This window comes from Uloborus diversus, chromosome 1, assembly GCF_026930045.1.
Source record: "Uloborus diversus isolate 005 chromosome 1, Udiv.v.3.1, whole genome shotgun sequence".
Classification (NCBI taxonomy): Eukaryota; Metazoa; Arthropoda; class Arachnida; order Araneae; family Uloboridae; genus Uloborus; species Uloborus diversus.
The window spans coordinates 209,189,812-209,217,500 of record NC_072731.1 but is presented as its reverse complement, the minus strand read 5'-3'; the positions used below and the strand labels follow the sequence as shown (position 1 = coordinate 209,217,500).

The following is a 27,689-nucleotide window of genomic DNA, read 5'->3' as shown; positions in this document are numbered from 1 at the left end:
TTGCCTGTTTGGCGATATTTTGATAGTTGAAATTTTAACCCTCACTCCAGTGGATGAACCCTAAACTCTAGTAGATATAGATTTCAATGTTGACCACTTTTTTGTTTCCCCATTTTAAGTAAAACAGTTATGTTACCAGATACAGTTCAGCTTGGTCATAATGAAGCCTTTTCCTGCATGTTAAACCATGGCCCCGACCCTAAACGGGCCTTGACAATTTAGGACTTTTCTGTGTTAAACTGATGCAGCTCATGCATCCACCAATCAATGTCAACATTTCAATGTTTGTTTATTTTTGATTGGACGTTGCCCATTTGGACTGCAAGAGACGCTGAAAGAAACCCCTGCATCCACTAATCAACGGCAATGTAATGGAAATAGGGGTTCATGTAGCACCCTCTTTGTTGCCATGAGTTTCACTGTTTGTCACCGCTTATAAGAATTAGGGCTCAACTGATGGCAATTTTTGGCCAATGGGCCAATGGTTGTAAGTTGGCCATGGCCAATTATTTTGTTTCAAATAGATGGCCAATGAAACACTTAACTAAGGAAGGCCGAAATGTAGGTTTCAAGCATTTTTTAAGGAACAAAAAGTAGTCAGTACGTTGTAGGAATCGATGATAAGTCATATGTGAAAAAATGGATGCATAAATATGATAGGTAGGCAACTGACATATTTATATTATTTCTTATTTTTTCAATAAAAATATTATGTGCAAAATCACAGCAAAGTAGAGAAAATTACGTGGGCCGCATCAATATGTTTTTAAACAGGACAAAAGATAACAGATAAAGAGAGACAGATTTAAAGGATTGTAATGAAAAGTCACACCATTACACTAGTAGTTAAATGTTCAAAGGTAAAAACGTAAGAAAAACAAAACTTTAAATAGAGATTTATAGTATTTCAACACATAAAAATTATAAGGATAGAAATCTAAAATGTTACTTTTGAAAAGTATATCATTTGTAAATGTAGTTGGAAAAACTTGAGGAAGTTTTCTTACGAAATGTTTATTAAAAATAAATAAAAATAAAGATGTTGTAGCTAAGAAGGGCGAAGAGAAGCGGTCCTTTAATTCAATCCTTTCCTGAGTGGTCCCAGTCGTGACCTGAAATTACATTTTCGGAACTTTAGATTTGAAAAATTGCTGCAGTTGAATACCCCATCTTTTCCTCTGAAGTTACCAAGGATGGCCTACAATCGCGTTTTCAAGAAACAATTTCGAAAAAATTCCGGGGCAAAGCCCCATAACCCTATGTAGGCCACACTTTCAAAAATCATATAAAATTGCATTATTGGAACTTTAATTTCTAAAAACTGGCACGGGAGAGTCTCTGATGTAACACCTACCTGATATAAAATATAATTTCTTTTATTCAACACTTGGCTGAAATTTATTTAGATCACTGATTCCAGTAATTATATTACATGTTATTGTTTCATTATGTGTTTTAAAATGATTTTGGTTAAAACATTGCTCTGTACACTTATCACTATAATAAAGTTCAGTAAGCAACATGATGATGAAGTTTGACTGTATATTATGTATTAGTATGAGTGTATTCAATGATATCATCTGCTGAAGTTGTTTTGCTGAGGAAGAAGTTGTTTCTCTCTCTATATATTCTTCGTCATTGTGAAGCCTTTGCTGTTCTGTACATAGGTTTCAAAACTTTTAACCTTATATAATTAAGCTCTGGGAGCCAATGAATATGCCTGTTAGGCTTGCTTAACTTTACTTCAGCTGCAGGTTAGGACTAGACCTTGGGTCATTGTAAGCCATATTCTTTCTTAACGTGATAAGTCATTATTCTGTTTCAGAAACCCTTTTTCCAACAATACAATGTGTCAAAGCTAATACATTAATTCTGCCATACATTGCATTTGTTAGGCAACAATAAAAAGTAAAAAAAAATTTCTCTGAAAGAACTTTACCTGCAAAATACGTGTTTTTCAGAAATAACCTAATTATTCCAGAACAAGGTACTGTTATTGTTAGTTGATAGATAATATTTAAAATAATGTGTCCACCTATATTGCTTGAGGTTTTTCTTTTTTTCAGAAAGAAAGTACTAAATAAATAAATAAATGTGTAGAATTATTTTAGTTTTGGAGCTATCCTTGTTGACTATTAATAAAAAAATATTTATTTGTATCAAAACATAATAGTTGTTGATTTCTCTGAAATCTGGAAGTGATATATAAAAGTATTCTTTTTTGCTTTCAGTTGTCATGAAGATAAAGACAGACAAGTTGTGTCAGTTTGCCACTCCCCTGGATGGGGACACACATATGAAACCAGAGGTATTTTCTCATTCTTTTTTTTTAGTTTCAGAAGAGAAAATCATGTATGAAGTGCAGCAAAAAATAAATATCTATATTTTTATTTATTTATTTATTTTAAAGACATCAAAAGTTATCTTTTTGGGTTTTTACTTCATAACATGGACCTTTATTTTTGCTCTAAGCACTGTTGTATTTCTTAAAAATCTTACGTTCATTTTTCATTTAGCATTTTGTTCTAGTTTTGTCAACAATTCAATAGTTATAAGTTCCTTTCTTACTGAAAAACAGTATTTCTCAAGTTTTACCCTTAAAAGGCTTATGCAAATTTAAAAAATAAAATTAAATAAAGGTGATGTTGAAAATTTTGTTTTTTAATATGAGAAAATATTAACTTGTCCAAGTAGTGCAGAAACTTACAAAACACCACATGGCTTGCTTTAGAATTAAACAGTTGGGGATAAATTCAACTATACTTTTTCTTATTGACATTTTTCTTTTGTGGCCAGGAAATATGCTGTTTTTTGGAATGGAGTTTAAAATTAATTAAAAAAAAAAAAAAAAAAATGAGATTCTCAAAATAGTGATAATAAAAAAGTAATTATATAAGATTACAAAGTTAACTAAAAAATATCATTGCAGTGCAATTAAATGATTAGACAAGTGTCTGATTACAAATTATGCATCCATATTATTTTGTTTAAAAAAAAAAAAACTAGTTTTTTTTTTTTCAATGGCAGTTTGAAGGAAGACTCTTTGAGGCTAAATGCAAACAATACACTAAAACAGTTCATGAATATGGTACAGGTATAAATAGAGATTTTTTTAGAGTGCACGGTGTTGTGTGAGTGTTTTTTTTGGGGGGGAGGGGAGGGTGTAAAAATGTATTTAATTATTGATTTATGTTGTGTATTGTTACATTTTTCGATTTCAGGCTGTAGTGATCGAGGGAACCTACTGGAAAAGAAGGATGGCCAACATCACTGCAGAATACCAGAAGTGGCGGCTCTTTTACCGGGACAGATTCAGAATGAAACCTAGTCAAGATGACAATGTATGAATTATTTTTGTTCATTAATTTATATACTTCCATTTCTAAATACAGTATTTGCTCTATATTTAAAAATCTGTGAGTCAGGCCGGCTCGCTTTCAGTAAAAGTAAGAGTCAAGGTTTATAAAATTTTTGTCAGTTAAGAAAATGTAAAAAAAAAGAAGAGAGAGATAAAACGTATTTAGAGTAGCAGCAAAAAAAAAGAAATTGTTTGTTAACATTATTATTTATTGCTCATTTGAAACACATATTGTATTTTCAGTGGATAATTTTTTAAAAAAATTATTTGATGTGTGTTAGCTCTGGTGGGTGCTGCTAAACAACATGATTTAGGGGAGAAAAAATCAATGAAAGCCCACCTAGGATCTGAACTTTAAAGGCATTTTTTAGAAATATTAAAAAGTCCACTTTCATCCCTTTGCTTCTGAGTGATTTGATTTTCCTAAAATTTCCCTATTGTTTTCAATAATTTCCGACATTGAAAATGACAAGGAACATGCTTGTAGATGTAAAAGATCAGCCTTGGTTGAAATGCTTTATAAGGCTGTTTTCCGAGCTACATTAAAGCTTTAGACAGATTTATTTTATAGCAGTTGCCAAGAAAAATCCATATAATAAATTAATAACTTCAAACTAAATTTTATTTAAAAAGAAAACAATTTCCTTACGTTCAAAGCAGCTTTCAGCATATTTTAAATCAATAATAATGAAATCTTGTTTTCTGGCTATTTTGCACTAAGCATATGTGGAAAGCATGCTATCAACTGAATATTGAAACTTTCAATAGCTTACACATGAAGAATGTGTCAGTGTAATCCAAATATACTGTGCAAAATTTATTTTTAAAAAAGTGCATAATTCAGTAAAATTACTTTTAAATGGAATTAAGAAGAAATGAAGTGTAAACACTAAATAAGTAAGTGAAATAAAATAGATGTTCTCATAATTTGAACTAAGCAAAAAGAAAACTTCTGGAGCCAAAGGTGGTATATCATTGTTACCTAGCATTTTTGTCATCATTTAATTTTGTAATCATTTTTGGCATTCTAAAGAATTAACAACACTTGTATGAATCTATGTAAAATTCTTCGTAAGAAGAACAACAATGAAGTTTTTACTTCCATTTTCTGAAGGAAAAATGAAATGCGAGGTACACAAAACCAGTCAAAGCTATAGAGGTTAAATAGTTCAAAATTTTATTGCATGTGTAGTAGCTTGAACGTATTTAAGAGTTGTAGTCCTTTTTGAAGGTCAAAGAAAATTTTATTTTTAGCAAAGGAACAAAAGTGCACTTATGTTTCTTGTTCATGAAAATTAAATATTTAATGTTAATCTTCATTTTTAGACTTCTTCTGATCCTATCTTTTAATATTTTTATAGGTGGCAATGGATTTGGATACCAGATGGCCTTCATGGCCAAAGGAGCCATATTCTAACTTGCAGAGTGCCATGGATGAGGACTTTCTAATGGACTTCAGCGACACCCTCTTCAGTAGTCTGAATGCCAGTCAGCCCTTTGATTTCCCAAACCCTAGAGAGATTGGTATGTATTTCAGTATTCTTGATGATAGATTCAGGTCTATCCCTCTTTGCTGAAATACAATCTTCTTGCTTACTTTGACATTTCTCTTGCATTTAGTTTTTCCAGCTAATTCCTTTTTACCCCCCCCCCCCCTCTTTCTCTCTTTCTCTTATTTTTGTTACTTTTATATAATACTTATGCACCATTAATCAGATCCAGGGCTGACACTTGTGGAGGCATATAGGGACAATGTCCTACCTTTTGACGGTGAATATCTTATCTTTAACACTAGAAAGACGACGTTTTCCATATACCTAGAAAGACTAGCAGCGGTCATTTTGACTGCTATACTTAAAAATGTAAAAATGATTTATTTTCGGGATTTTTAATCATAGAAAAGATTTGTTTTGATGCATCATAATTCATTTAACAATTTAATCATAATATAACCTGTATTAGTCTGAGACGGGTTTTTTTTTTAAATTTAATTTTATGTTCTATCAAGTGAAAAGCATATATGCAGTAAGTAAATGAATTTTGCATAAGGTTAAATTTGTACAAAATAGAGAACATTTTCTAAACATGTGATCACTAACAAGTATTTTCAACTAGTCATGGGATTCATTTCTTAAATGCATAAATATCGTAATATATTTACATTACTCTTCTTCACAATATTTACAAATAATCATCTTTATTACTTTGCCTGTACATGAGCCGCAAAATGTCTTTTTGCAATCAGAACAAATAATCATAGTTTTATTTCCGCATTATTTCATTTGACATCGTTTTTGTTTTTTCTCCCAGGTAGAAACTTTATCATCATCTTTTTGTGCAATGCTAGATTTCGAAAAGTTATTGCAATCAAGTGATGAAAGTATATTATTTTCATCGCTAGGAATGTATTCCTCCTCAGATAATTCAGACTACGCATCCAAACCAGAATCAATTTCAGGCAAATCCTGCAACAGTTGCAGGAATTCATTTTCTGATAAGTTTTGCTCTCCAACTGTCCTTCGCGATATCATAAAGAGAATAATTACTCTGGAACTTTCAAGAACATCAAAAGAAACAAACGCCTATGTTTCAAGCCAAACACATGTTTTGGTGCATAAAATAATTCCAGCACAAGTTTTTAGAATCCACCTGTTATAAATTAATCCCTTTTCAAAACTAAAAGAATATTATGTGTCCAGTCCCATGCTTTTCAATGCCACCTTTCTCAACTTTGCACCCTGCTATAACAGCAGAAAAAAAAAGAAGCACATGACCTACGGGTGTTTCCCATTTTCCTAACGGTTCAAAGAACTGCACTTGACCAGCAGATACTATTCAAGCCCACTAATTACAAAATAATGCTATTTACTCTGACAACTAACACAAAATCCATAGTGCACATATCTTATAAGAGAAAAATGAACAAAACAGGAAGCATAAATAACAGCGGTCAAAATGACCGTCGTCAGTCTTTCTAGGCATAAACACTTATAGCGACTGTAATAATGGCCTAAAGAAATAAATTTTACTTTTGTCAGATCTTAATAAATAGTTAGGAAAAGTCAATAAAGAAATAAGAGTTTGAAATTAAAACACAGCAAATTAGCATTTGAAAATCGTTTGCGGTCAAAATGACCGCCTCTCTTTCTAGTGTTAAAATTACCTGTTTTAAAAATAAAATCATCAAAGAGGGCCAACAACTGCATTTTTCGCACTTCACTTGCAAAATGTTGTGAGAGAGTACTCCTGAATCCCTCCTTCCCCTAACATAACAAAGATAGTCTAAAATTGAATTTTTGGAATTTCAATTTTGAAGAATTGGCTGGGAAAGTTCTCTGAACACCATCCCTTTCCTAATAATGTTACCAAAAATGGCCTGAAATTATTCTGAAAAGTTCAATTTTGAAAATTTTCTAGGAAGAGCTTCTAAACCTACAGTTTCTTTAACATCGCCAAAAATGTTTCAAAAATGCATATTTAAAAGTACAATTTTGGAAAATTTATAAGCATAAATAGAGGTTATTTACTTAAATATTTCATTTTAGTACTTTGTTGGTATTAGTATTTTTTGGTATCCAAGTTTTTTCCAACAGAAACTCAGCTTATAACATTATTTTACGGCTACTTACGGCTTATATTTGAAGTCGGAGAGAACTAAGGGCGTCCCGACCTTGTATTTTTGAGAAGGAGGAATTAAGTTACCGAAGGAGATTCCGAATTTTACCAAATGACAATACACAAGCATGTTCACATACCTGTAATCTGATGAGAAAAGACATCATAAAAATAATTTTAAAAAATTGCAATGTTACACTACTATCTCCAATTTTTCTGAATCATAAGACAAAAATTTACTGAATGAGGAAATCTTTTGGGGATAAAAATGATCTCCCACCAGGACACTCCTGAAGGAAACATGATGTTTTATGTTCTTTTTATGGCCATATATAAGATGTATGCAGTCCTCCCCCTTCCCCCCATACAGAATTTTCTTTTAGCAGTACCATGCTTTACAAGTCAAGTTCAGGAGCAAATGCAAGGGTGGTGCAATCGCCCCTCCCTTGATTGATTCTCCACTGGTAATTTTTTTACATTCAAGTTCAACAAACAATCTTTGTTTGGAAAAGCCATGTTTAGGGGTTTTTCGCTGGAAATATTTTTTTTCTTAATTGTGAGTATATAGCTCATCCTAAAATTCTGTTAGAGTTTTTACTGTTGTCTTCCGTTTATTGTTTGCCTTGTCCTCCTTGTAATTATTTTGCTTTTCTTACTTTGGTTCAGTTCTTAATATTCCAAACAGTCCTACAGTTTATTCTCTTCTAAAGAGTTTTATTTTGATCGAAATTTAAGACTAATAATAATAATGCAGAAACTTTTACTCAAGTTATAAAAGTTTTATCCGCCGCCCCTAATTTTATAATTTGTTTTCTTTACTTTTCATAAGAAAGGAAACAATTTCCAAATACTTCTGGACATGTTGACATTGCAGGCCTTGAGGCTTCTGATACAGCTGCCAAACTGAAAAGTGACCATTGCACTGGAAAAGTTTTATAGTCTGGAGCTGAACTTGAGCTGTTTCCTCATGTCTAAAGCTGTATAGTTGATGTTGTCTCTTCATAAAGTTTGACATCATCAGCGCTTAGAGCACTCTGGGCTCGGCAAACTTATAATATGATTAACTGTTTCTCTTTCAGCTTGTTGCACAGGTTGTTTAATGTAGTTCGGGGAAAGTTTTGTGTTGATTTTATAAAGCATCCATATTGTATAATTTACTAATATATAATTTCCGTTTCTGACCAATCTCATCCCTAATTATTATTGTTATAATTTATTTATTGTTATTTTTCTTGTATGTGGGAAGGGGGGATTGTAAATGGGAAACGATTTTATGAATTAAGTAATGATTTTTATCATCATTTGTTAATTTAATTTGATATTCTTCCTTTCAGCTGCCAAAGCGGGCATTGCTGACTTTATACAGCCTGGCTTGGTCCAACTGCAGCCCTCTGTTGACGATTTCATGGACACTTTAGAACCCCTCTCAGGTATACACAAACTGCCTTATTGTATGAGGCACTTATTTAGTGCATAGTTGTTTATACTCCAAAAATTTAATGGTGGATTTGAAAAAAAAAAAAAACAGAATTGATAAAAATTCATGGATAATTTCTGTCTGAAGTACAAATAGCTGCCTCTGGTGACCTGAAAGTAATGATTACTTACCAAAAAATTAATCAATAAAATTTCAGTCATTCAACGAGTATAATTTTTGTTATTCATATTATGCATTCAAAATTTTAATCCTTAAAATTCAAACTGAACATCAAAAATAATTTATTTCAAAAAATGGTATTTTTGAACTTATAGTGGAAAATACTAAATATTGTCCGATATGCCAACTTATACTGTTTATCAAAACCAATGTTGATTTAGATTTTCCTGTACAGTTCCTTTATATGGCTTCAGAACTGGGATTATTATCTTCTTTGCGATTTTTTTTTAAATTTTGTTTTAAGGAGGGTAGATAATTTCTTTTGGGTAAAAAATAAAGTTTAAATTTTGCAACTCACAGATCAACAGTTTAAAGCTTTTTTATTTGAATTTAAATTTAACTTAATTGACAGTTTTGGTTAGTGAAGAACATCTCAACTTTCATGTTAATGTTTCACAGTTTGTCAGTCTTCTTTGCTTTTTTTATTATTCAGTCAAGGAAAAACAATTAAAAATGGCAAGTCTTTGTTTTAACTTAGTTATAAGTACTTTTTTTTATATTTAACTTAAGGATAGAGCAAGGGTACATTATTTTACTTTTTCAGTGAGTTACAATTTTAATCTCCCTCAATCATTTTGTTAAATGAAATGTATGCTATGTATTTTGCTTTCTGTAACATAAAAAGGGATTAAATTGAAGATCTTAGTGTAAAAAAGAGACGGCTCTATATTTGAAAAATATTAAGGAACACAAACATTTAAAAAATTCACTTTTAAAGGTTTTTTCTTCGTGCTATGAAACCAATGTTAACGACTTTTAAATAATATATGATTTTGAATGCGATGGGGAAGTCCCAAGTTCAAATCCTGACTCGGACATGGATGTCCTTTCTCTCTCTTATTCTTTCTTTGCGTGAATGTGTTGTGCTGTGAATGGTTGCCTACACTATAAATGAGTCCTTATGGCATGTGTGTACTGTGTGCACGTGTGTAAAACAATGCAAAGTTTGCAATAGAAAATGTATAGTTTCTATATAATACATTGAGTTTTTGAGGAGCTGTATCCTTTTTCTCTTGAGACCTGGTCTGTTACGGCTCATGTTCTTTCATATCTTGTTAAACATTGGTTGGAAATGTCTCATTCTTGTTTAGAATGAAAGATTTTTTTTTTTTTTTTTGTCACATTTTTCAATATTTACATTGAAAAATATGTGACAAAATGTGCAGCTGCCCCTTCTTGTACCGAAGTTTTCCATTGTATTATAGTATGAATTTGATTTCTGGCAGGTATATAGTACAACTTTCAGTTAGTTTTATGTATGTATAATTTCCATTTTAGTGTTGAAAAATAGCTATGACTGTTTTATTATTGCTCTTTGAAAATAAATTTTGATCTCTACTCTTCAGACCTTTTTTCAGATTTTCTGAACTCGAAGCTGCCAACGCTTCCAGAAGAGAGCACCTACAACAGCAATAGTATGCCAGAAATATTGTCATCTTATCAGCCAGTAAGTTGAACTTGTCTAATTCTAATTTTGTCATCAAAACTCCCGATATTGGCATAATGCTCTTAGATTATGCCATGGGGAAAACTGTTTTCAAGACATGAAAATACTCCTTGACACTTTCCGGAGAATAGAAATTCCTTTTGGAGAAATGAAATATATGTCAATCTCATCCTTACTGCCCACTATTAAGCATTGAATTTGAAGCTTTTTTAGAGTGGTGTAAAAGGTTTTGTCTAATGCTGAAACTTTTATATGAACTGGAACCAAATCAACATGCAGTAGTTTTATTATTGTAAAAAAGTTCATGCTTTTAAATATTCCTAAATTGTCCTTGAAAAATCCTTTAGAAAATCCTTGGAAACAAATTTTCAATTTTGTGTACTTACCATGTTATGTACTTTAATAAGCTGAAGCATCAAAATAACTCTTTTCCCTTTTCTGTCATGCGTTCAATTTGCTCTTCATTGAAATTGTGTTTACACAATGTCAAAAATTTTGATACTTAAAAGTACACATCTATGATAGTTGTGCAATTGAAATGTATGGAATTCAACTTTGAATGAAATTTCATTTGTTTATTAATGCAGTGTGAGAAGGGATTAATGTTTCAAATTACTGTTCTATTTCTAGGATTACACATTCATTGTAATATAATTTAAAATAATTTAAGTGAACTATGTTCTATTTTTTTTGTTTATTTATGTTTGAATTTATTTTAAACTATAATATCCAGGGTTTAAAAATATATTTTCAAAAATATGGAAAATATCCCATATTTTGTTATGTATTGGATATTTTCAATCAACACTGACTAAAGTCTTTAAATAGTAACTGTATACTCAAATTATGGTTTATTTTCTTAATTATTAAAATAAATAGGTAATTTTCCTTTCAATATTGATATATAAATATACATTTTAATGTAAACATTTATGAACTTAAAATGGTGTTTACATATCAGTAATATTTACACTCATTTGTGATAATTTAATGTTAAACATAGTATATTACTTTTTTGGTTATTTTTAATAATTAAGGAATAACATTCATCTGATTAATATTCATATAGCTATATTTATTTATGTTGCAGTTCAAAAAATGAATATCAAAAATACCAAAATATCATGATATTTTCAAAATAAATATTGGATATATCATGATATACATCGACGAACCCTGATGATAACTATATCAGAAATCTTGGTTTAGTTCTACATGCCATTTTTTCTGTTATAGTTACTTATTTATTTGTTTTGCTGCAGTTCATAAAATTCATAGTTCCTATTTTAATAATGTTTCTGTACAATATGGTACTTTCAAAAGTTTTTTCAAAGGGGTTACAAATTTATTTAAAATCTTAGTTTTTTAGTTTAAAAGCATGTTTTTGTTTTCAGGACATGTTAGGGCTTTTAAAACAGTCATCTCATCAAAACAACTTAATGAATGTCTTCAACCAATCCCCAGCACAAACTGTTGGCTCCAAGAGGAATAATAGCCATCGAAAGAATACCACTCCAAGATTGTTGCAGTCTCAGCGAGTGTCACCCACGATATTCCCTGGTAAATCCGTTCTGGAAGCCATGAGTTCTAATTCTACGAGCAGCTCTATTTTACCTGACAATGTGCCTTTACTGCCTTCTGCATCTTCATCTGCAAACATGTTGCAGCCGTTTATGTGCAACCAGCCCTCGGAGGAATCCAATTTGACCCTGCTTACGGGTCTCCAGCAAACCCATGAGAGCTTACCTTCCAACTTGCAGGTGTCTGCTACCCCCCTCACGCTGAAAACAGAACAGACTTCCCCATTCCTCCAACAAACTTCATACCTGCCCAATGTGGTGGATGTGCCAGCATCTTCTATTCAAGTGCCTTTAGAACCTATTCCTCAGGGACAATTAGTGGAAAGTGATGCAAAGAATGCAAAACACCCTCTGTTCTTCTCAGTCAGTCTTGGACAGATGAATCAAACTTTCGGTCAGGCACCGGCAGGTAACTTCAAACTGCCACTCCAGTTAGCTAGTGGCAATGTGCCACAAATGGCCGAACAGTCTGTTCTCAGCCGGGAGGAATCGCCGGCTTTCCGAAGGCACTCATACACAACGGGTCAGCATGTGCAGGCATCCTCTCTTAGTTCTGGTGACTACATGAGCACGAGAAGGAGTCGCCCCATTGCTCCGGCGGGCACCAACGGAAACTTTATCATTCCAGAGGTCCCGGTAAGTGTTCTCATCCGTGATGTATGTGAATGTGTGAGATTTGATTTCTCACTTCTAAGATAAATGTACTAGATATTGTACTTCGATCTAGTTCCTTATAATTATGAATTCTTCAAGAATTGGCTCGTTTATGTTGCGTCAGGCACACAAATTTTCTGCATTGTCTCTTGGCAAACAAGATGTGCTACTAAGCCTTAATTAGAAAAAAATATTACTGCTTAATTGTTACAATTTTTCTTTCAGTGTTAAAGAACCAAGCAGGTAGCTATTAGAATTAATTTAAAGTTTCATCACTATTTTTTTCTAGAAATTCGGATAAAATAAATTTTAGAATGCAAAAGTCTTCCTCTTTCCTCAAAGAAATATGTGCATGAAAGTAGCTATGCATTTTTTTCCATCCCCATGGCATATAGATAAGACTAAACATTAATGTTTAGTTCTAATTCTTTTCCTTAAAGAAGACACGTTATCTAAACAGTTAAAAGGGAAACAGCACTTTAAGGTAAGGACGGTATATGACATTCTTTAAAACAAGGTATAGTGTGTCCATTTTAGAATCATTATCACTTCCAGTTCTTTGAAAATATCAAAACTGCCATTAGAAAATAACTCATTTATTAATTATCTATGTACTTCTGTTAAGTACTGTTATAATAAGCATTAAAAATTCTCTAAACAATACTCAAAAATATTTCTCTTAACACTAGCCAAATTCTTAGCAGAATTAAATAAATCTTTGAAACCATAGAGCGTTTTGTACATTTCCCATTAAAATGGGCATCAATAACTGTTGTATACTGTTATTTAAAAATTATCATTTACAAAATAATGCCTTAAAGTTTGATAAGTATGAATCATAGCATCCAAAAATGCATTTTCAACAAAAAAAAGGGGGGGGGGGTCATATTTTAAGGAATAAACTCTGATTAGATTGGTACTCTGATATTACTTTAACTTACTATTGCTACCATTTTTTGTAAAAACGTTTGCGTTTGGTTTGAGAAAATTTTTAGAGAATGTAGTAAGAGGCACACAGAAACCTGCTCTTTTTTTTTGCAGCAGAGTCGACAACGCACACGTTCCCGCAGTGTTTCTTCCCCACAGTCCGGCAGCCCCAAGCCCCACCCACAGCAGTCAGTGCAGGCTGTGTCTCTGACAGACATCAGTTCGGGGTCTCACCCACACAAGCGGGAGGCTTCTTCTGCAGTTTTGTCACAGAATGCAGTCCTTGCTCAACTTCTCTCCTCTGGTAGTTATTGACTTCTGGTTTCTTTTATATACGTATTGTTACACTAAGGTGTGAAACCAGACAACATTTGAGACAGTGAGAAGCAAAGGGATGTAAGTGGACATTTTCAAGTTTTGAGTCAAACGTGTTTAAGGATAGCATCTTAGATAGGCTTTCATTGAATTTTTTTTCTAAATCATGCTGTATAGCAGCAACTACCAGGGCTACTAGTACCATCTCTTGCCCCAAGACAGAGGAGAGGTTCACCTACCATGTGTACTGGTTATCTCCAGATTTTTAGTTTTGCCACTTACATTCCTTTGCTTCTCACTGCCTCATTTGTAAGAATGAAGGTGCAAAGAGAGCACCAACAATGTTCTCATAAATGACTCCATTTTCTATCAGTCATTTCACAGCACAGAGAATTTGTGTATTCGATTTCTATTTGATTTGATTTTTTAAAATGAAAAATGTGTCTACAATTTTTTGCAGATTTGCTTGTTTGAAGTTATTGATTTTTTTAGTTTTTAGCATGAAATTGCTTATTTATATTTTGTCCTCCTGTAAGTGGATTGAATGTTATGTGATAATTTAAACCTAAGTTATTTGTGGGTAATTTTGTATTTTGTCTTTTAAATTTTGAAACAAAACTGTGCAGAAAAAACATATCACTAAGTCAATAAATTATAATTTGATAAAGGGTATATTTTCTTTTATAATATATAAATGGATACAATTTGTGTGACTCTGCATCATATGATTAGTATTACTTTTTTAAAAATACTTTAGGCAACTTCTAATTTTAATATTTGTTGATAATTTTAAATGCTTTCAGCATTACAAAAAGTTAAAATTGGGGAACATAAAAATTCAAGTCAAGAGTTATAATGTTACAAAATACTGTTTCATTGCTTGCATAATGCCTTATTGTTTTTCTCTTGATTAGCCATGGAAAAATTTTAAATTTCATTACCCCCCCCCCCTTCTCCTCTTTTTTTTGTGCTTATAGTTCTTATTAGTTTATTACCATTATAAATATACAATAAAACAGCGCCTAACGGATACCCCTCAAATGCGTCCGTTTACAGTTAGGACAATTTTTAATTCCCCGATTCCGAGGCAAATAACATTATTAAACCCCTGTCCTGCAGACTCCCCTGTATTGCGGACGAAATTTTTTTGTCCTGTTAGTGTCCGCATTAGAGGGGTTTTACTGTACATATATATAGATATATTTTCAAGTGTCCGTATTGCATTATGTATTATGTATCACTTGCATATGTACGTTTTGTTGGTGTGTAGTGCATTAAGGTAACTCAAAAGGAAAGAAGTGGGTAAAGTTTTGTTTTTTAAAGTTTTAAGTAAGGTATGTAATAAATAATGAGTTTATGCTTACATATGAGTCATAATCTTTGGTTTTTCCTCTTCAGAAGCTCTGAGTGTTTTGCAAGTGATTTTACATCCTCCCATAAATAAGTTCTGCTCTTTCAGGTTGCACGCAAGAGTTGGGTCCAGCAGTCATAAAAGTTAGCACTGCACCTACAGGAAATGTAACTTCTCCTGTCACCATCATCAGGCCGATCCTAAGTACCACTGCTCACACATTTGTCTTCTCTCCTCTACCTGCGGCGACAACTGTAAGTATCATATCTATTCTGATCTTACACCCGATTTAGACTTACATTCACAGCTACAACATGCATTTGTTGCAATTGTGTTTCCTTATAGATTGATGCTGCATTTTTGTTGTTACAGTCCCGGTTTTCCTCTTATCATGTTTACCCTATCTTCTCAAAGCAGTGCATCACACAAAAGTAACCTGTATATGAGGGTTTTGTGTGGGGCGTATGTCTTTGACTTAGTTATTTTTTGGAAATCATTACTAATCTGTTATTACAATCTTTTTCCATTACATTTGTATAATTTTTTGACCTGTTTATTTAGGTCATCACAGCCTATATAAGCTAACACATGCCACTGAGTAACTCAATTTATAACCTGGGAACTTTACTTGTTGATTGTTTGATTACAAATTTCCTAACTTGATCAATGTCATTGTTTAAGATACTGTACAGAAGAAAATGTAAACTGGAATTCAGTTGAATGTGCATCCCTTTATTACCTTAACATTTTTACATTACTAGCTTATTTTTTATTTGCAGGCAGCAGGGTTGAGCAATTTTCAGCGTACTCTTTTCTCAAACAGTGCAGATCCGAGATTTTCAAGCCGGAGCTCCCCTCCAACTCGTGTCATTTCTGCTCCAGATAGCCCAGGTATTTCAACGGTTCCTCTAAATGCTCCTCGAATCATTTTCCCACCACTTTTTTTTTCTTTTTGATTTTGTCTTTCTATCTTGTGTGCAAATCTTATTCTTAAAAAAGTGCCGAACAGATATGTAAAAGGAAGTTTCTATCTCTGTATTATCTGAAATCCTTATTTCTAAACTAATGCATATTTATACATAGTTATTTGATGAAATTATTGCTGTTATTTTTTAATAACTACAAGAAAGCATTAAAAAAAATCCAGACAGAGTTTCATACGCTCAAAAACAACTTCTTGCTTTCACAGAAAATGGTATTTTTCCTTTCAGGTTCATCCACCTGCAGCTCCTCTCCAGCTATCCCTGCCATTTCTTTTGAAGCCAGTGTAAGGAAGTATTCTATTTTATGCTATAATTTCCATTCTAACATCTTCAGTTACTTTCATTCTAACTTAAACTAAAAGAGCAAACAAAAATCTGACTTAAAGTGGCAACACTTGAATTCCCTACACTGTTTTGCCACCTTTTTTATTTATTCCCTCCCCTTTCTAATTCAAAACTTACAATACTATTCTGTAGCAAAAAAACAAAACAAAACAGATTAGCATTATTTTAAATGTATTCTTTAAAATGTACAATGTTTCTTCAAAAGAAACATTTTTTTCAAAACCAAAGGAAAAAAAAAGTTTCTGATGCTTGAAATTTTATTTCAAAAATGAGCTAATCAACCCTTATAAATAAAATATGTAAATTGATTGTGTATGCAATCACTGCCAAATGACAAGTGTAGGTAATCCTAAGATGCCATGTTAAAATATAGATGATTAAATATAGAGAAGAAAAAAGAGAAGATTATTTTATCACTCATGTCTTAAGAAATGTAATAAATGAGATGTCTTTATATGTATTAATGCAAGATAAAAAAAATTCGAGGAAATATTAGTATGACTCAACTTTAAATTAATGCTATAAAAGCAGCAACAAAATTAAACTTCAAAATACTTTACTATTACATTTTTAAAATGTCTCAATTTTGTTAACAGTCTGTTCTTGCATTCAACACCATGCTAAACTTTTTTAGGTTTTTGGGATGAACCCAATATTAATCACAATTTCTGTAAAAAGTCTACGTTATGTTTTTATTCAACTAGGTTTGTTAGTTGAATGCAGAAAGTTTGAAAGTTTTCTCTTTTTTTTGCCCCCTTTTATTGGTTGTTTTAAGCCCTGATTGTTAAGATGTAGCATACCTGAAGCATGCATTTTTACAGATTTTATAAATGTTTTTTTTTTTTTTTAATGTTCAAATAGCCTTTATTTTCCAAAGTCATTAAATTGAAATTCATATTTAGTAAAATGGTTAAAATATAAAAAAAATATTTTATGCAACCAAGGATCATAATTGGATGAAAGAACTCCAATAATGGGATAGAATAGAAAATTATCTTTTGTTTTTTACTTCCTTTCTGTAGAACTTTGAGTTTTATATGCAAAAGTTAAATTTTTTCTGTTCTAGTTTCTATTGTAATGTAATTAATGAACAAGAAATTTTCTCCTTCCCTGGCCAGCCTCCTTCAAAAACCTCACGGCCAAAGTCTGATGAGGAAAAAATCCAGTACAAAGAACATAGAAGAGTGTGCCACATCAATGCAGAGCAGAAGCGTAGATGTAACATCAAGGTCAATTTTTTCATCTACTTTTATAATTTCAACAACTTTTTTTCTGGTTCCTCGTTTCAATTAGGCTTTTTCTCTTAACTAGAATGGATTTGAATCCTTGCACAACTTGCTACCACCAGTAGGACAGACCCCTTCTGCAAAGATAAGTAAAGCAGCCATGCTGCAAAGGGGTGAGTATCTCCAAATATTCTGTTCTTTAGTTCCAATTCTGATTATGTCATGAAGAAATAATGCACCAATTTTAGATTAATGTTTACTTGACAAGTACTGTAAGGGAGAAATATGCTGTTTCAACTTTAGATAGAAATTTTTGCACCTGAAGGGAAAATTTTGAAAAGAGATACTGAAGTTACTTTGGTATAATTTGATTTTGCAATCTTCTTTTGCAAAATCTGCCAGTTGCACAAAACCATTCTGCCATCTGAACTTGTACAAAACTCTATAACAATATTTTGACCCCTGGATATTAGTTCTCTCAAAGGTATCTGACTTTATATTTGCAGTACTACATGTACTTGTAATGCCTTTCATATAAATTTTCTGCATTGCTCCATCGCCATTTAATATTACTTTTTTCCTATCCATACTTGTTTGTCAACTTGGAGGGTTATTAGCTATTCTTCTCCACTGCTTCGTTATAGCAGTGTCAAAGCAGTTCTTTGAAAGTTTTTGAAAAATGCTTATATGAATATTGTTATAGATTTAGTTGGTAATATTTTTTGAATAGCTTTTGAATTTGACTTTCAAACCGTGACACAAAACTACTCTTTCTCAAGTTGTAGTATTCATTTTTTTGTCCCTATTTTTTACTTTTTTAAGGCTGCAATTATTTTTTTCTTAATTTAAAAAAATAATTGGTTTTTAAAATTAAGAGTTTTTAAATCTAAATATCTTCCAGCCCTAACTTCAAACAAATACTTCGATCATCCACTATAATATTAAAATCTGTTCGCGTCCGTCTGTCTGTCTGTCTGCCTGAAGATCGATCTCCTCGAGAACCGCTGCGAATCGAGAGTCGAACGAGATACCGGTCAATTCGAAATTTTCCAAAGAAAACAATAGAACCAATCTCGTAATTGTACGACTTTAATTAGTGGAGATATTAATTAAAACGTTGATTAACATAACGCTATTCAGGAATTTTTATTTCTTTCCTGTTGCCATTTTGCATATGGGTGAGCAAATAAAATTCTAATAATTGTGTCAAAAGAGATTTTTTTGGCTGCTGTCCAAATCTTAAAACAACGTTTCCATCTAGAATTTCATTTTTAATTAGTTTAAAATTGGTTGCTCTATTCAGACATTTATCGTCTGTCCTTTCTTATTTTTTCACATTCAACGTTCTTAACTCTTTTCAGCATATGAAAAATGTTTCTTTAGTCATGTTTATTGATTGAAGTGTAAATTTATCATTCACCGGCCTCATATTTGGGTACATTTAGGATGTGCGACTAATTATGTTTATTTTGTTGGCCTTTTTTCCGTCACATGGGTGAGTTTTGGAATTGTAATAAATCTCTTTTTCCTTCCTGTTTCGATTTTTGCAATACAGTTTGTATCGTTAAAAGAACACGTTAAATTAAGATTGTTTGGATTTCTTAAGTGAAACAGAATTGAACAAAAAAGATTGTTTTTAAGGATTTTAACTAAAGCTTAATTGGAATCTGATGACTTGATATTAAATTAATGCTTATTGGTATTTAATAAGTCTTGGTGCTTTAGTTTCACGTAATCAACAAAAAAGTGTGTGTCATTTTATGTAAAAAGCTGATTGTAATTGTACATAAATATTTCAGATATATTCTATCAGATTTAATTCAGTTTAAAGTGAGCACATATTATAGTTGAGAATGCATATATTTTCATCTTTTGTGCTAATTGAAAATACTCATAACTTGTATTATTGATAAATATGATTAACGTTAAAGAGGTTTTTGCCAAAAATATGCTCTACTGGTGTTTTGCAAACCTTGCATTACGCATAATTACTTACTCCTTAGCGCTTTAGAAACTGATGTTTGAATAATACAAAAACATCAATTGAACAGCTCTTTCATTTTTTTAAGTAGCCCGTGCAACGCCGGGCACGCAGGCTAGTTTTTAAAATTATTTTTTGTCCATTTAACTTCCGAATAAAATAAATAATAAAAATGGGCACAAAGTTAATATTTTCTGCCATATGTCAGTCCCAGATATTAGTTTTGTCTGCTCTTTTGCTCCATGACTGATACAAATGTTGATTCTTATGTTTTAAAGATTGGGGCAAAAGTTTATTTCTTCTGCTCCAAGAGTGATGCAAAAGTTATCTTATTTATCTGCTCCAAAATCGAATACAAACTATCAGAAGGTTTGGGAAATACTGAGCTTGATGTTTCAGCTTCAATTACTGTATCCATTGTGCTCTCATTAACAAAACTTCATTGTGTCTCTTTGTTCCAAAAATTGAGTTGCAGTGCGTCTGCAAATCAATTTTTAACTTCTGATGCAAACGGTAGCATTAGTTAATTTCAATAAAATACTACAAGTGCAAAAATTGTTTTTTCTGTTGATGTGTTTTATCAGTGTCTCATAAATGATCTTTGTTTTTATTTATTTATTTATTTTTGAAATATATTTGCTGTAGCATTTTGAGGAATGTCTTTTGAGCCATAAGCACACTTTGCATTGAAAAAGGTGTTCCTTGTAACACCATAACACATGTTTGCAGTAATCTGTAAGCTTTGTGCAATAAAATGTTATTTTTAGTTTTACTGTAGCTACAAGGGTCAGTTTGAAGAATTTAACTGTCAATTCAAGAAATAAGTTTCCAATGGAAATAAACATTTAGATTGAAAGTTGTGTGCTCATTTCATTCACAGGTGCTGAGTACATCCGCACTCTGAAAGCAGAGAGGCAGCAGCAACTAGAAGAAGTGGAGAGGCTGAAGAAGCAGATAGATGAACTCAATCAAGCCATTAGGTTGGTTCTAGCCACTATATTTGTTACTATTTCTCTTCTCCCAAATGCAAGTCTCAAGGTCTTTTTAGGTTCCTGCAGTCAGGGTTGACCTATTTTGTCAACCCCGGAAAAAACCATTGAAAAACCGTCCCGGTCAAAATGTCATTTTGTCCATTTCGTCCACTGTTTCGGTAAACTAAAAGTTTTTAGTTAAAAATTTGGAAGTTTTAAAATAATAAATCTTAATATATAAAAATCTTTTGTGCGGACGTTTGTCACCATAAGGCTTTTTAACAGTTGGACCAATTTCGATCAAATTTTTTGAGTGTAATTAAGTTGTGGCAAGCATGGTTTCGAAGTGCGATGGATCGAATCGGAAATGTTTTTGTTAATTAATTAATTAATTTAAACATTGGATAGTTATATCTCCCGAATGATTAATATTTATTTTAACCTATTGTTGAGTGCGAACTGAAATAAATATTTAACCCGTTGCCAAAGGACAATAAGAAATCCAGCTCTGAATTTTGTAGTGAAATTTCCTACTGTGATATGTCAATTGAGCATAGATAAAACATAGAGAGGGAGAAAGTGAAGCCTTCATTTCTTGAAAGCGACGATTTTAGGTCCCGTGAAAGTACCGTACCCAGCAACATTTGTTTCTCGGCTCAAATCCATCTGAGTTTTGGCACCAATGTCAAGAATACTTTAAGGATTATCCAAATAATAAATACATTATTAAAGGATATGGTGGACATGATGGACTTTAGGAACGATAGGAATATAAAGGATATGATGAACTTTAAAGATGAAACAAATTTTATATTCGTCCAGATAAATTACAACATAGTAGTTCTGTACACAAATGATCAGTGCAGTGGAAGATCTTTATTTTTGGTGGAAAGAACAAATTAGACAATATATGAAGTTTAAAAAGTTTTCGTTCAAAAGATCGGACTGCTAATCGGTCGGAGTTGTCTTCGCTCAATGATCGGCTGGATTACTGTAACGTGGTGACTTTGGCTCTAAACAATAGAGTTGTGTGATCATTTGTTTACATTTTAAAGCTACTGTTAATGTAATTTATTGTAATTTTTGTTTATTTGGCGAAATATTTCAAATTGCAAAGAATTGTTTTTCGTTTTTAAAGTGTTTAGTCATTTTAGTTGAATGTGTTTATTTTACATCGGGAGGTGGGGGGGAGAGATTTTCGCTTATTCAGAGAACAGTTTTTACCTTTATTATTTTTTAAAACGATATCCTTTCGATTGTTTTATTCTTTTTCATATGGGGGATGTTGCAGCAGGATTTCCCGTTCGTTCTAGATGGGTAGTTAGTTTTTTACACTTAATATCTGAGGACGCTTTTTATCCTTTGAGTATGACTGAAGGAACAAACCATCAAGTACGGGAGAAAAAAGTTAATAAAACAACTGCTCAGTGGGTATTAGATAAATCAAGTTTGTAATAAAGATACGCATTCTGACACCAAGCAGCTTAAAATATTTTCTTTTTACTCATTTTTTTCAACAAAACGCTTCAAACCCTTGATAGTTTATTGAATTTTTTTAACTTTTCAATTTACAAAATTTGAACAGAACAACGTTTGTCGGATCCTCTAGTAATTGTATAGATTCTTCCTGTTTAAGTAATATTTTAATATAAAATAGCCTACATAAATCTATATATAAACACACACACACACACACAATTGATTGAAAAATATTTTGAAGTGAAAATGAAAAAATAAGATGAGTTGAGGTTTATTTAAGTGTGTAAAAGTCAAATGAGTGTTAATAAGTTATAGGGCATGTAATAGCATTTATAAAAACAAACACGTCAGCTGTACACTTAAAGATGTTTATCTGTGATGTGGAAGCTTATTGCCCATAATAAATGCATTTATAAAATTAAAAAGTGGAAATAAAAAGTTTTTAAAGGTTGGAATCTCAAAACATTAAAAATCATATTAAAAAAGAGAGAGAGAGAGAGAGAGAGAAACTAAGTTGACATGAAGTGAAATCTGTTCTTGTAATACAAATACAAATGTGATGATCAGCAAGAGGCTCTGTACCCATCTATGCTGTACTTAGTCAATTTATTAGTCCCCACTGAAGATTAATGGCCATTTTAAAACTATCTACCCACTTGCTCATTATAGTCTCTTCTGGTACACTGTTCTGTGTACCCACAACCCTACTAAAGTAGTAATTTGTATGACATTAACACATCCATAAAAACATGCGGAGTACGTCAATATTTTACTATGGGGTGACATCAATGAAAACTCGAAAAATATAACAGTAAAATGTTTTTAGTTTCTAAATCTTTGTTTTGTGTGCACGTCTCCAAGCATTTCATTTGACTTTTCCATTGAGTTTAATTTCTACTATTGTAATATATAATGATGTAATCACACCCAATAACTTATTCATATTGTTAAATTTTATTACTTTTAAGTAAATTATGATCTAAATTTAGTTGCACCAATGTGTAATTATTATTATTATTATTATTATTATTTTTTTTTTTTTGATTTATTAAAATCTAAAGTTAACAATCATTCTATTTTAATTAAATAATTAATTCATAATAGATAATGTATTAGAGCTATATTCTAGTTTTACTACACCATAAATTTATGTATGGATAATCAATTGGTTTTTCATTTCGTCCATTTTGTCCAATTTTGTCCATTTTGTCCGATTTCTTCCAGTGTCCCAGACTTTTTACAAAAAAGTGGACAAAATAGCAACCCTGCTCAGTTGATTGTTCTCAAAAATATCGATTGTAAAAATGTATTCATCATACAACTATTACCACTTATTTCAAAAAAGAAAAATGTTTTTGAAACTCTGAAACCATTTACATTATTATTTTTTAATACTTATCCTTATGCTGAGCATTTACTGAATCTTTTTATTGTATCTTAATTTATTTATCTTCTTCTTGTAACCCCAAGAGGCACTAAATTTCCTAAAATTTCTAGCCACTTTGCAAAAGTAAATACCCCCCCCCCCCAAAAAAAAAGAACACAGGAGAATTTTTTTTCAACTGACAGTTGTAATTTGTTTGACAGAAAAAAAAAAAACTTCAGGTATAAAAGAAAGTGTTGCTGAATTTCAAACTTTTCAAAATCTTTTAAATCTTTTTGCAAAGAGTATATAAGGCAGTGAGAAGCAAAGGGATGTAAGAATACATTTTCAGGTTTTGAGTAAAATATGTATAAAGATAACGTCCTAGATAGGCTTTCATTGAATTTTTTTCAAAATCATGCCATTCAGCAGCACCTACCCGGGCTACGTGTACTATCTCTTACCCCAAGACACAGGAGAGGTTCACCTACCATTTGTATTGGTTCCAATTTTTTAATTTTGCCACTTACATCCCTTTTGCTTCTCACTGCCTGATATGATGTTTTAGAGTGCTGTAAGCAGATCAATTGTGACATTCACCTTCACTATTTTTAGAAACTTTGGATAAGTATTATTCTGGTCTTTACCGAACAGTTGATTAATATTGGTCTTAGAAACCACTGAGGCCTCCCCATCATTTTACTTGTTGCTTAGCTATTTTTACCATTGTATTGGAATGAATAGCAGAATAAAAATTTGAAGTTGATATCTATTTAAATACAAAGAAGACTCATTACAAAAAATGTATTAATAACATTCTGAGTGGTACACTATTCTTGATAAATACATATGTTTTAAATGTCTTTAACGTAAATTGTACTCAAATAGAAAAAAGTGTTTCTCTCCCCAGCAGTAAACTGTGTAATGTAGAGAATCGACCCTTTCACGAATTTTCTAAGGTTTAATTTATGAAATTCCCCTTCCTTGTTGCCATATTATTTGATACTTTTACCTGACATTGAGAGATCTGTAGAACAGGATTAACTTACATTTGTATGTATATTTCAATGATATTCATTTTATTTGAAGTACTACTTCACAAACTGATACAATGAATTACACTGCTTTTTATCTACTTTTGTTATATCTGCAAGTATTAAATTTTTTAAAGTGATTTTCCTCTTTTCTTTTTGAAAATATTTTAATTCAGTATCAGTGATGATATTCCAAGTGTTTATTTCCCTTCTCTGCAGTGTGTACCAAAGTCAACTACCTCCTTCTGGAGCTCCTGTTCCTTGCCAGAGGACAAACAAGATGAAAGAGATGTTCGAAGAATATGTCCGTCAGCAAACCCTGCAGAACTGGAAATTCTGGATTGTATCCTTTTTTTTTTCTTCATTTGATTTGCATGGTCATCCTAAACTTCTTGTCGCACTGATAAAGCTATAAACTCTTTTTTTTTTTTTTTTGACTTGGACTTGACGGTTTGATGACTTACATTCCAAAATCAAATTGACATAGTTCCAAAAGTAATTGCATGCATGTAATTCATGACTCAAAGCTCTCAACATTTCACATTTTCAGATTGAAAATGGAGCTCCTTGTAAACCCAAAATACAGGTATATAATGCAAAATGTTTGCAATTTTGTGAATGGCAATGTTATTTATTTTGCCATATAGGTCAAATATTTTGAAATTGGTTTGAGTTATGTCTGTAAAGCTCTTCTTTGTTTTTCAAAATTGACTCTTCACAAACTTCAAGATTGCAAATATTTGTCACAATTGCTGTTGGTTCTAGGGTTGAGGAAAAGTTTTCTCGATGGGAGGTATCTTTTCCCTTCTTATAGTAGCTGTTATTAAGTGTAACTTGATAATTCACCATACTAAATATCAATTAATAAAAGGTTGTTCCTTGACTTATCCTTTCTGTACAGTTCAGCCTGATCATGGAGCCTCTGGTGGATTCCTTCAACAGCAGTGTGTCCACGACAAGCATCGATGAGATGTGCAAGTCCATTTTGGCCTGGCTCGACCAGCACTGCTCTCTTGTCTCACTCAGGCCAGGTATGTAGTATGGTAAATTTACAGGTCTGCAAAAAAGATCGTTTTCTCTCTGCATGGAATATTTTTGGTAGAATTCAATGTTTTCAAGGATGCTGAATCCAAAAAAAAAACCCCTCCATTTCTCTTCATCACATACGATGTTTGGGAAAATATTAGTGGTGCAAAATATTAGAAACAGCATGTTTTAATAATTTTCTATCCTCAATACAAAATCATCATGAAAGCTAAAAATAACATCCATTTTTGTTCCTTCACTATTTCCTTTTCATTGGGTGATAAACATTAATCACAGAAAGAATGTTTTTGTGGCATTTGGTATTTATCATCAAATAACCACTTATATTAGCTACATAATGAAATGTTCAAAAAAAAAAAAAATTTGTTTTAAAACTTTTTTTACAGAATTTTCAAAATGATCAAATGCAGCAAATAAAATCAATAATTATATTATTATCTAACTGGTTACATAAATATTTCTGAGATAATTTCACTTATATTTTTAAGTTCTTTCTTTTTTAAATTAATTCAGAAACAACTGTTAAATGTAAGAAAATTTGTTAAAACGTAATGTTTTTTCAGCAACCTTTTGCATTTTAAATATATCTACTCCATTTTGTTCCTTTAGTTGCTGGAGAAGTAAAAGATAACGTTGCATAAATCTTATAGTACACTGGAGCTAAACTTGTATGAAAGCTCAACTCTTGCACATCTTTTCAATTTTATGGGAACTTTCTCCTTATCATAGGCTATTTATACATTAAGTTCTGAAGAACTAGTTTTTTTTTGTTAGAAATTAAGACCTGTAGGGCACCATAAACATCAAGAAAAATTATCTTATTTATGAAAGTAGTCAATACGTAGCTTAATGGTGGATGTGTTTTCTTTTTAGCTGTGCTGAACTCCCTACGGCACCTGAGCACGACAACAAATATTTTATCGGATCCCTCGCGAATGCCAGAGGAAGCGACCAGAGCTGTCACCAAGAAAGAGAAGAGGCAGCACTAGCTGCTTCTTCATAGAAGGGCCCATTAAATGAGGCATACCTTCAATAGTGTTGATGGAGACAAGATGTTAGTGTTGATAAGATCATTCAAAAAGATTTGCAGGTTTAAAAACTCATGGAATGTTAGTACTGTTTTGATTCTGAAAACATGTCTCAGGCACTTTTTTTAACTTTAGTTTTTAAATAGTTTTCTAAATATTCTGTTGTCTTAGAACCCCTTGAAAGTCTGCCCATTGAATATGTTGTTTATAATAATATGAAAATTAAAATTAAAAAAACGTTTTGTACACTTTTAATTTTGATTTCAAGGAAAATTATAATTTATGATGATATAAAAATTTAAATAAAAAAAGAGCTGTGCCGAAAGCTCTCTAAAAAAAGGAAAAGAACATTCAAGAGTAAAATGTTCATAACCCACAGGAACTAAATTTGTAGGCGTAATTTTTTTTGGTGATTTTTTTTCAGATCTTCTCCTTGTAAGGGTGTAAGATTCCCACTTGTGGATGATTTGAAAAACTTCTATAAACAGGGCCCAATACAGGCTGATTTTGCTACCGTTTTTCGGTACCTTCACAAAAATCTTGTTTTGAAATAGGTACTTTCACAAAAATCAAGTAATAAAATCAGGTAGCTTCACAAAAACATCGAAAATTTCAAAGATTCGCATTTTAAAATATAAAATTTGTTTCTCTGTTTAAAACAAAATTCACTTATAAAATAAAATACTAAGCAGGTTTATATGAACCATCGCTTAAATAGCAACCTTTTTGTGGTATTTTAACTAATTTTTAGCTGTTTCTCGCCAAAGTGTATTTATGCAATATTATCGCAATCTTTTAACATGTTTTTGAGGAACTGTGTTTTTCTCATAATTTCCAATATTGTACACAGTACATAGCCCATTAAGCTGAAATTAAGATGGTATTTTTGGTACTTCTTAAGTTTTTAGCTCCCCCCCCCCCCTCCCCAAAAAACGAAACCTGTTAAAAATAATACTAGATGACATTTACACTTTTCAAACTAAAATTTCACTTGTTCTACTTCTCTTTTACAAAAATTAGGATGCCTCTATAAAAGTTCACAAAAACAATGCTGATAAAAAAAAATTTTTTTTCACAAAAATAGAATGATGCAATACTTTCACAAAAGTAGGTAGCGAGAAAAATATCCTGGATTGGCTCCTGATAAAAAAAGAAAAATACAATTTAAAAAAAAATGTATTTAAATCATGATTAAAAACAGGGGAGGAAGCATGTTGTATTTTATTATTCATGTTATGCTGTGTCAAAATCATCAAAGACTACTCTAAATGCCTGTTCCTGCTTCTTAATCTAACCCCCCCCCTTTTTTTTTTTTTTTTTTTCAAGAT

General features: G+C 31.7%; 1 protein-coding gene across 1 annotated transcript in view; it reads left to right on the top strand.

Annotated features, from left to right (window-relative positions):
* The window catches only part of LOC129234152 (MLX-interacting protein-like), a 45,791-nt gene extending 18,381 nt beyond the window's left edge, over positions 1-27,410 (top strand). The window contains exons 3-18 of the mRNA XM_054868052.1: positions 2,232-2,308; positions 3,222-3,341; positions 4,720-4,882; positions 8,308-8,403; positions 9,977-10,077; positions 11,472-12,293; positions 13,353-13,542; positions 15,013-15,158; positions 15,684-15,795; positions 16,116-16,171; positions 17,351-17,461; positions 17,544-17,631; positions 20,320-20,419; positions 24,506-24,629; positions 25,188-25,317; positions 26,207-27,410. Of these exons, the coding sequence (XP_054724027.1) occupies positions 2,232-2,308; positions 3,222-3,341; positions 4,720-4,882; positions 8,308-8,403; positions 9,977-10,077; positions 11,472-12,293; positions 13,353-13,542; positions 15,013-15,158; positions 15,684-15,795; positions 16,116-16,171; positions 17,351-17,461; positions 17,544-17,631; positions 20,320-20,419; positions 24,506-24,629; positions 25,188-25,317; positions 26,207-26,322 (2,552 nt within the window). The 3' untranslated portion in view covers positions 26,323-27,410. The remainder of the gene's footprint in view (positions 1-2,231; positions 2,309-3,221; positions 3,342-4,719; positions 4,883-8,307; positions 8,404-9,976; positions 10,078-11,471; positions 12,294-13,352; positions 13,543-15,012; positions 15,159-15,683; positions 15,796-16,115; positions 16,172-17,350; positions 17,462-17,543; positions 17,632-20,319; positions 20,420-24,505; positions 24,630-25,187; positions 25,318-26,206) is intronic.
* The last annotated feature ends 279 nt before the right edge of the window (positions 27,411-27,689 follow it).